The sequence below is a fragment of the Danio aesculapii genome, chromosome 16 (assembly GCF_903798145.1).
Source record: "Danio aesculapii chromosome 16, fDanAes4.1, whole genome shotgun sequence".
In the NCBI taxonomy this organism is placed as follows: domain Eukaryota; kingdom Metazoa; phylum Chordata; class Actinopteri; order Cypriniformes; family Danionidae; genus Danio; species Danio aesculapii.
In genome coordinates, this window is record NC_079450.1 from 8,857,158 (window position 1) to 8,867,157 (window position 10,000).

General features: G+C 30.5%; 1 protein-coding gene across 1 annotated transcript in view; it reads left to right on the forward strand.

Moving 5' to 3' along the window:
• Positions 1-10,000, forward strand: part of csmd3a (CUB and Sushi multiple domains 3a) — a 685,206-nt gene that overhangs the window by 372,558 nt on the left and 302,648 nt on the right. Inside the window, exons 33-34 of the mRNA XM_056474744.1 lie at positions 2,218-2,313; positions 4,422-4,625. Coding sequence (XP_056330719.1) covers positions 2,218-2,313; positions 4,422-4,625 — 300 coding nt within the window. The remainder of the gene's footprint in view (positions 1-2,217; positions 2,314-4,421; positions 4,626-10,000) is intronic.

Here is a 10,000-nt window from a genome sequence, read left to right on the forward strand (position 1 = left end):
ATCACTAATAATGTAATGACATTTAAAAATATTTTATATAAATTTATACCCTATTAGTTTATATAAATTATATAAACAATTTTTACCACTGTGTAAAATATTAATGAAGCTGTTACAAAACTCTATACACTATTATAACGATCCCATGGTAATCATGTTTATGACATATTTATGCCAGATCTATGTCAAGATATCATAACAAAGTCATCTCACATGTCAACTTTGCATTTAAAACATAAATGAGGGAATGACACTTTTATGTAATCTCATTCATATTCATGACATGCGTCATTATTATAAAGGTTTCATGACAATCTTATGAACACCCCTTCAAGTAAAGTTACCACACAGGGTTATGAAATGTGATAAAAATCAAAAAAAGGAAAGAAATGTATAGATTATGTGATCATGCTAATATCCAGTTGGACAGTGTCATTGCATCAACGACCGAGGCCTCAAATTATGGAAGGCCATCGGGGCCAAAAGTTAATAATTCATAAACTACCATTGGGCCATGGTGGTGATATGCTTTTCTGATGTAGAAATATTTTTAGATTTATCTCCCACCACGTATTTGATTTTTGTGTCTAATTTGTATGAAATTGAATAATCTCGTTTGTATAATTTATTATTTTTTAGGACTAAAATTTAGGGGTGGGGTTTGGTGCCATGCCTCCTTTTAAAAATACTAATGCATTTAAATATTTTCATAGGACTGAACTCAATATGAATTAGCCACTAAACTGACAAAATGTAAAATAAAATCCTCGCGAGATCAAGCTGTCTATTCAGTACAGTTTTGAACTAATGCTATAAAAGGGACGTTCGTTGTACAAAGAATAATTTAATATTCCACAAAATAAATTATTAAATTCTATTAAGACACTTTTCAATGGAAAGGTTAAGTGAATGTTTAAACACAAGCTCATTCTGAAAACATAGCCCTATATACAATTCTAGAGATCGTGAATTATGTAGTTGGAAGTACGAATGGCTGCATTTTCTCTTTAAAAGGAACGGTACGGGGCGGTTTAATACCATTCCTTTTCGCGCTTAATAGATGACTGCTTACCTCCATGTGGATGGCTTTTCCGCTGTTACCAGTTTGTCTAGTTAGCTCTCCATGTAGGTCAATAGACTTGAGACGCGGAGAGGAGTTGACCAAGGCGATGACGTTTGAGTCTGGTGAAGGACGGTTCCAGAAAGCGGGTAAGGCAAAAACAGAAGCCAATGAAATAGACAAGTAAATAACAGGGTGAGAATGTGGTTTTAAAAACACTATTAGTTGGGTTTAGAGAGGAAAGAGGGTGGGTTTGTTGATCGGTCGGTCAGTCAGCTGGCAGCGGCCTCTGGTGGATTTACGCAAGAACAGCAGGCACGAATGGCACTTACAAGAGAAATTTTAGATCTAAAAAAGCATACACAGCAGCCTCTGGTGGATTCACGACAACAAACGTACCTCGAACAGCAAGAAACGTACCTCCTGGAACATATTTCGCGATCTCCGGAAATGTATATAGGAGTACGTTTTCAGAATGAGCCTGGGTTGGAATGTGTAAGGTTCTTTAAAGAATGTGATGTGAACCTTAATTTTTAAAAGGGTTGATTTCAAATACAATTCAAAGGGATAGTTCTCCAAAAAACACAAAAATAAACCTGTCATCGTTTAATCACACTTCACTTGTTCAAAGCCTATTTTACTTTGTCTTCTGCTGAAGAAAAAAGAAGATATTTTTTTTATAATGGTGGTATCTGGCACCCATTGACTTCCATAATATATTTTTCCTAATATGGAAGTCAGTGTGTGCCAACATTCAGCATTCTACAAAATATATTCTTTTGTGTTCAACAGAAGAAAGACACTTATAAAGGTTTAAAACCACATAAGGGAGAGTGAATGATGAGGAAATTGATATTTTTGTGTGAACTAACCCTTTAACAGTTAACAATTCATGCTGATGCTGAACATAATCTAATTTGTGATTAAACCTATTGTATTAAAAAAGAAAAAGATGCAAAATACAATTGTTCACTTGTAGTCTCTGAGGTTTGGAGCTCTATTGTTGGCGGACTGAAGACCCATCATTTCCTTTAACCCTGTTGATGTGGCAGTGCTCAGCAGTCGTATTGATGATCTCATTTATAGCGTAGTTGCAGCTGCAGAGATAACAGAACTGTTTTTCTTTTCTTCACCTCCTCAAATTTCTCATTTCATAGGAGAGCCGTTGCCGCTGAGCTCTGCCAATGAAATCACCATCAGGTTCAAAACAGAGGGACCCAACACAGCTAAAGGCTTTCATTTTGTGTATCAAGGTATGCACTTCTCACTGTATCTGTAGTAAGCTTCATTTAAGACTGTGTTGGAAAATATTTCATGCTATTTTTGCAGTATGTGCCAAGGCTGCATTTATTTAATCAAAACTGCTATATTGTCAGATATTCTCACAATATAAAATGAATGTTTATTTTATTTGAATATATTTAATTCTTTCCTTTAATTCCATGCTTTTTTTTAGCATAATTATTTCAGTTTTTAGTGTCATATAATGCAGTATGGACCAAGGCTACATTTATTTGATCAAAACTACCTTAAAAACGGCAATATTGTTAATTCTTCTAACAATATAAAATCTGTGGGGTTATTTTTATTTGAATACATTTTCAAGTGTAATTTATTCCTGTAATGCCATGCTGAATTTTTAGTCTTTAGTGTCATACAATCCTTCAGAAATCATTCTAATATGTTCCCTTGCATTTCAATAAACAGTTAGTATTATCAATATTGTAAAGAGTTGATATTTCTTATTCTATTGACCTTAAAAAAGTATTTAAAAATGTAAAAACTGCCTTTGGTAACACTTTATTTTGATGGTCCATTTGAGTATTAGTAGACTGTCTGCTTATATCTGCTGATATGCTCCTTTAACAGACATGTAATTGACTATAAGAAACTTTGCAAGTACATGTCAACTTACACTAACCCTAACCCCAACCTAACAGTCTACTTATAATCTAATGAGAATTAGTTGGCATGTAGATGCAATCTAACTTAAATTCAACAAGCGAACCATCAAAGTAAAGTATGACCCTGCTTTTAATTCAGCCAAACTAAAATATATAAGGATTTCCGGAGATATAATAAAAGAAATGTTGTGAAAATTGCCTTGCTTTTTAATAAACAGTAATTGGGAAATAATTGAAAAGGAATAAAATAACACAGTATGGCTAATAATATTGTCTATATCTGTACTTTTAAAGTACTGTGAAGTTTTAAAAAATCCATTTTATACTCCGCAAAGCTGCATTTACTAAAACAGAAAGCATTAAAGATGGCTAGACCCCATCTGTCAAACCTAGATAAATAACCAGTTGTAAGAGCAACAAATAATAACTTGACTTCTAGTTGATCGTTTGGGAAAGTGGCAGAAGGTTGATTTTTCTGATGAGTCAGCTGTTGAACTGCATCCCAATCATTGCAAATACTGCAGAAGACCTATTGGAACCAGCATGGACTCAAAAATCTGTCAAGTTTGGTGAAGGAAAAATCATGGTTTGGGGTTACATTCAGTATGGGGGCGTGTGAGAGATCTGCAGAGTGGATGACAATCAAAATATTTGTGCTGCCCATTGTATTACAAACCATAGGAGAGGGCAAATTCTTCAGCAGGATAGCAGCTCCTCATACTTCAGCCTCCACACCAAAGTTCCTGAAAGCAAAGAAGGTCAAGGTGCTCCAGGATTGGCCAGCCCAGTCACCAGATATGAACATTATTGAGCATGTCTGGGGTAAGATGGAGGAGGCATTGAAGATGAATCCAAAGAATCTTGATGAACTCTGGGGGTCTTGCAAGAATGCTTTCTTTGCCATTCCAGATGACTTTACTGTCCTTTAGTGTCCCATTCCAGACTTTATTGTCCTAATTAAATAATTAAAAATCAAGGCATGATCATATTTTATTTTGGTAAAATAAGTGTAATCTAGAGGCTTTTGCCTTTCATATAAACCACTTCTGACACCAAATGATCAACTAGAAGTCAAGTTATTACTTACTGTTCCTAAAATTTGGATAGACGACAAGACTTTTGTCAGGTAGAGTGTATATTACATTTTTTTTTTGCGGCTTGTTTAAGCTACTTATTTAAAATAGGCTGAAATTAAACAATTCTTGAGTTTTTTTAGGACAACTTAATTGTTTTAGGTTCAATCCTGTTAAATTTGTTAAAACAGGTATGTGATCTTAATCAATTTCTGTTGGGATAACATGAAAGAATTATGTGGAACCTAGCATATTTTTTATTTTTATTTATTTATTTATTTTTTTACAGTGTACCGCGATGACAATACTTTTGTGATAAATTGTGCAGCTCTAATTTGCATAGTGGTTTAAAGTAAAACATTTTTTCTTCTTTTATTTGTGCAGCTGTTCCGAGGACCAGTGCCTCTCAGTGCAGCTCTGTACCCGAGCCTCGCTACGGGAAGCGCATTGGGAATGACTTTGGATTGGGAACGGTTGTGCTTTTCGAGTGTAACCCAGGTTATACTCTCCATGGTGCCAGTGCCATCAGGTGTGAGGCAGTGCCCAACTCACTCGCCCAGTGGAACGGCACTGTGCCAGCATGTGTCGGTATGTCCACTCACACACAAACACACACATACAAATCTGTCTGCTCAACACTGCCCCCTGCTGCTTGGGAAGACAGCAGCCATTTAAATCAATTCAAGTTTTTATTTATACAGTTGTTTAAACAGAAAGGAATTTTTCACAGTATATCTGCTTATACTTTTTCTTCTGGTGAAAGTCTTCTTTGTTTTATTTTGGCTAGAATAAAATAAAACCAATGTTATTAGGCTTCTTATGCAATATTTTTTAGAATTTATAATTGTCTACCGAACAAATCATCACTATACAATAATTTGCCTAATTACCCTAACCTGCCTGGTTAACCTAATTAACATACAAACTTTTCAATACACTTTAAGATGAATACTAGTATCTTGAAAAATATCTAGTGAAATATTATTCACTGTCATCATGGCAAAGATAAAATAAATCAGTTATTAGAAATGAGTTATTAAAACTATCATGTTTAGAAATGTGTTGAAAAAAACCTTCTCTCCATTAAACAGAAATTGAGGAAAAAATATTCTGGGGGGCTAATAATTTTGACTTCAGTTGTATATGGATTTTCATGATATATATTGTTCTAAAGCGCTGTAATTCTGCTTTATATTTAGGACTAATGCGCTTATCAAAGGATACAGTGTCAAGGTAATATCCATATTGCGGGAATATACTGTTCTGGGATTATACTTGCATGCAGGTAATCAAGGTGTTATGACCAGATGACCAGGCCGAGATCAAGGCTTCGTTCCAAAACTTAGTGAGCAGGATTTTTAGACACGTCCCAGGGTTGTTCATAATGTTTGTTCTGCTTTGTTAAATACATAATTTTATCCTACTTTTAATACAAAATTAGTTGCATTCCTCCTACACTCCTCGTTTGATACATTTCACAAATGTTTTACATATATCATCAGTTAAATATTTACAATGCTATATTAGTTATCTGTATTAATTAATGTAAGGATTTGCTTTAATTATATATCTAAAATTGTATAATAATTATTATTATTGTATAATAGAAGAAAATAGGATATATTTTTTCCTCATCATTTAATATTATGATAATATAACGTAATATCATATGTGATAATAATATTCTTTAATTAATAGTATTGAGTATATTATATTGGATTGCATTATTACATTTCTATTATAATATAATATAATATAATATAATATAATATAATATAATATAATATAATATAATATAATATAATAATGTATTAAAATATAATATAATATAATATAATATAATGTAATATAATATAATAATGTATTAAAATATAATATAATATAATATAATATAATATAATATAATGTAACATAATATAATAATGTATTAAAATATAATATAATATAATATAATATAATATAATATAATATAATGTAACATAATATAATAATGTATTAAAATATAATATAATATAATGTAATATAATGTAATATAATATAACATAACATAACATAATATAATATAATAATGTATTAAAATATAATATAATATAACATAATATAATAAAATATTATATTATATTATATTATAATATAATATAACACAACATAATATAATGTAATATAATATAATAATGTATTATAATATAATATAATATATTATAATATAACATAACATAACATAACATAATATAATAATGTATTAAAATATAATATAATATAAAATAATATAATATAATATAAAATAATATAATATAATATAATATAATATAATATAATATAATATAATATAATATAATATAATATAATATAATAATATAAAATAACACAACATAATATAATGTAATATAATATAATAATGTATTATAATATAATATAATATAATATAATATAATATAATATAATATAATATAATATAATAATGTATTAAAATATAATATAATATAATATAATATAATATAATATAATATAATATAATATAATATAATATAATATAACATAACATAACATAATATAATATAATAATGTATTAAAATATAATATAATATAATATAATATAATATATTATATTATAACATAACATAACATAATATAATAATGTATTAAAATATAATATAATATAATAATATAAAATAACACAACATAATATAATATAATATAATATAACATAATATAATATAATATAATGTAATATAATATAATATAATATAATATAATATAACATAACATAACATAATATAATATAATAATGTATTAAAATATAATATAATATAATATAATATAATATAATATAATATAATATAATATAATATAATAAAATATTATATTATAATATAATATAATATAATATAATATAACACAACATAATATAATGTAATATAATATAATAATGTATTATAATATAATATAACATAATATAATATAATATAATATAGTATAATATAATATAATATATTATATTATAACATAACATAATATAACATAACATAACATAATATAATAATGTATTAAAATATAATATAATATAATATAATATAATAATATAAAATAACACAACATAATATAATATAATATAATATAATATAATATAATATAATATAATATAATATAATATAATATAATAATGTATTATAATATAATATAATATAATATAATATAATATAATATAATATAATATAATATAATATAATATAATAATGTATTATAATATAATATAATATAATATAATATAATATAATATAATATAATATAATATTCTTCGCAATTAATAGTGTCAATAAATATTGAATATATTATATTGCTGGATTAATATAGGGACTAAGCAAAAAGGAAAAAGAATGAATACTATATTGCAATGGAATATAATGTATATTATATTTAATATTTTATATGCTCTTATATTTTAATAAATAACAACAAACTAAGAATTCAAAGTGCTGTAGATTATGCAGTTTTGATTTATCAAGTAACAAGTCAACAAGTTGAAATCATCTGTGATTTTAGTCTGCTGTCTTCTTTTACACGAGTATGACTATTTTGTGTGAGTTTCTTCATTCCAGATCAGTCATTTGTTTAGTTCCATGGTGGTCTTTAGAAGTCGCTCACTCTTGTGTGGAACAGAGCCCAGAGATTTGAGCGGGTTTTATTAAAAATAAATGTGCTGGAAGCTAATGGATACAGGAGCGTTCACACAGTGTGGAAAAGAGCCCCATGAAATGCAATTTCGAGTAAATGCGAATCTCGGGCAAATCTCTTGATGCAAGTTGACAGAATACTTTCCTCCTAGCTGTGTGTCCTCATGCAATTTAATAGAAATGCTCCTATGAGAGAATCAGCAGGCACTGGGAGCAACGCCGCCGTCCTTACGCCCTCACCAACCAAACAATGCGCTATCATTTCCTAAGCAGCCACAAGTAGTTGCGATTTTATAATGGAAAACTGTTTTCCCCGGATAACCTTGCACCGTCAGTTTTCATCTTCATTCTCATCCTTGGAATTAATTAGGTTGTTTTTTTTTTTTTTTTTGACGTGTTCCCTTTTAACATTTCTATGCAAATGGATCGATATTAAGAAGGCAGTTTGATGCTTTTGTAATTTTGTAATAATATAAAATATGCAAAGTTACAAAGCTCAGTCGTCCACAAAAGGCATTTATTCTGTCTAATAAAAAACAAACTTTATACATGATCAGTTCAAGTCCAGATATTGCTTTCAGAATACTTTTTATAATGACTTTTTTGATCAAATGAGTCTGTGCTGTGTTTTTTCAACTATTACTGAATAGCTTCATTCATAATTCTATAAAATGATGGACATTTAATATGTTATCATCAAACTCTGTATATAAAATATACATTATAAACAAAAACTATTACAGGGTAGAGCTTTAATTCATTCATTCATTTTCCTTCAGCTTAGTCCTTGATTTTTCAGGGGTCGCCACAGCGACACAGTTTTATGGCGAAAGATTGATGTGGCTATTTTCAATTTCATAAGGGACCTTTTACATCATTGATAATGTAGATTTTCATTTAGTTTAATGACAAAACATAACGTAAATAGTAAGGGTTTGGAAATTAATTGTTTCTTTGGTGCACCGCGATGCAGACGCGGACAATTCGGTATCGGTTCAGTAATAATCATAACCGGTTATTATGTACTGACATCATTTATCTCATATGCGCTCTGTCGCGAGGGAGGTGAGCGCGGGTATTTACAACACTACAGGCGCCACCTACTTAAAAAATTCACTGTGTGTGTGTTTTCTGGAAAGTCTTTCACTGGCACTTACAGCAGAAGCCCCTATTTCTCTGCGATTGAGGGAATGAAAGTACTCCATTTCTCTCTCTCTCTCACTGTGGCCCATTTCACCTTCTGGCAACTTTTCCTCTCGGCTGCTAGCGTGACTTTTCCTCCCCTCTCTTTTCCTCTCAGCTGTATGCATTCCCACGGCTGTACCTGTGCATTGTCGCGGGACCCAACCAGATTTCATGCGGCGCGGGAATAAATTTCCGAATAAAGCATGGGAGCGGTCGGTAACTCTGGTGTAATTTTAACAGGAGTGGGCGGTCTCACAATATTGCTCCCGAGCGAGCGAGCAAGCAAGCGCGTGTGGTGTGTGTGTGAGTGCGCATGTGTGCGTGCGTGTGTGTGTGTGTGTGTGTGTTTGTTTGGTGCTGCCTATGTTTGTGTATGTGTGTGAACGAGAGACAGCGTGGTTCTGTGTCCATGTTTGTGTGTGTGTTTATACAGACAGCTTGTTATAGCCACCCCCTAAAATACAACACTTTGTATGGGAAAGCATCGTCAATGCACCGTGATGCACCGAAATATTAAATTGAACCGACTCGATGGCATGATAATCGGAAACGAACCGTGAGACCAGTACAGGTTCACACCTCTAGTAAATAGCACTATAACAAACATTAGCTATGTTTCCATCAACTGTTTTTAATGAGCATTTCCATATGGATATGGATATGCGCATAAAAAAAATGGTTGATTGAAACGCCATGATGTGCATAAATTTTGAAAATGCGCATAACTGAGTAGGATAAACTTTTTATTCGATAAGAAAAGATGTGCTTAAACTACGATGGAAACACTTTTACTGCACAAATTTCAGTATGCGCATTAAAAAAGGTCATGTGATTTTGTGATAAGAGATCATGTGATGATGAAAATGTGCGTAAATGGACAAACCAGCAGGCTGAGCACACTGTAAACCATCTGAACTGTTGTTTTGGTCTTCGTAAACCCCTTACTATTTAAGTATTAGTGGTATTATATCATTAATGACCTCCAGAATCAAGAGCGTCTGTGCTCCGCGTCTGACACCTTTAAACGCCAGCGCACGTTCACCGTGTGTCAGGATTGCCTTCTGAGGCGCAAGTCATTTATTAGATGAAGAAAAGACTGACGCA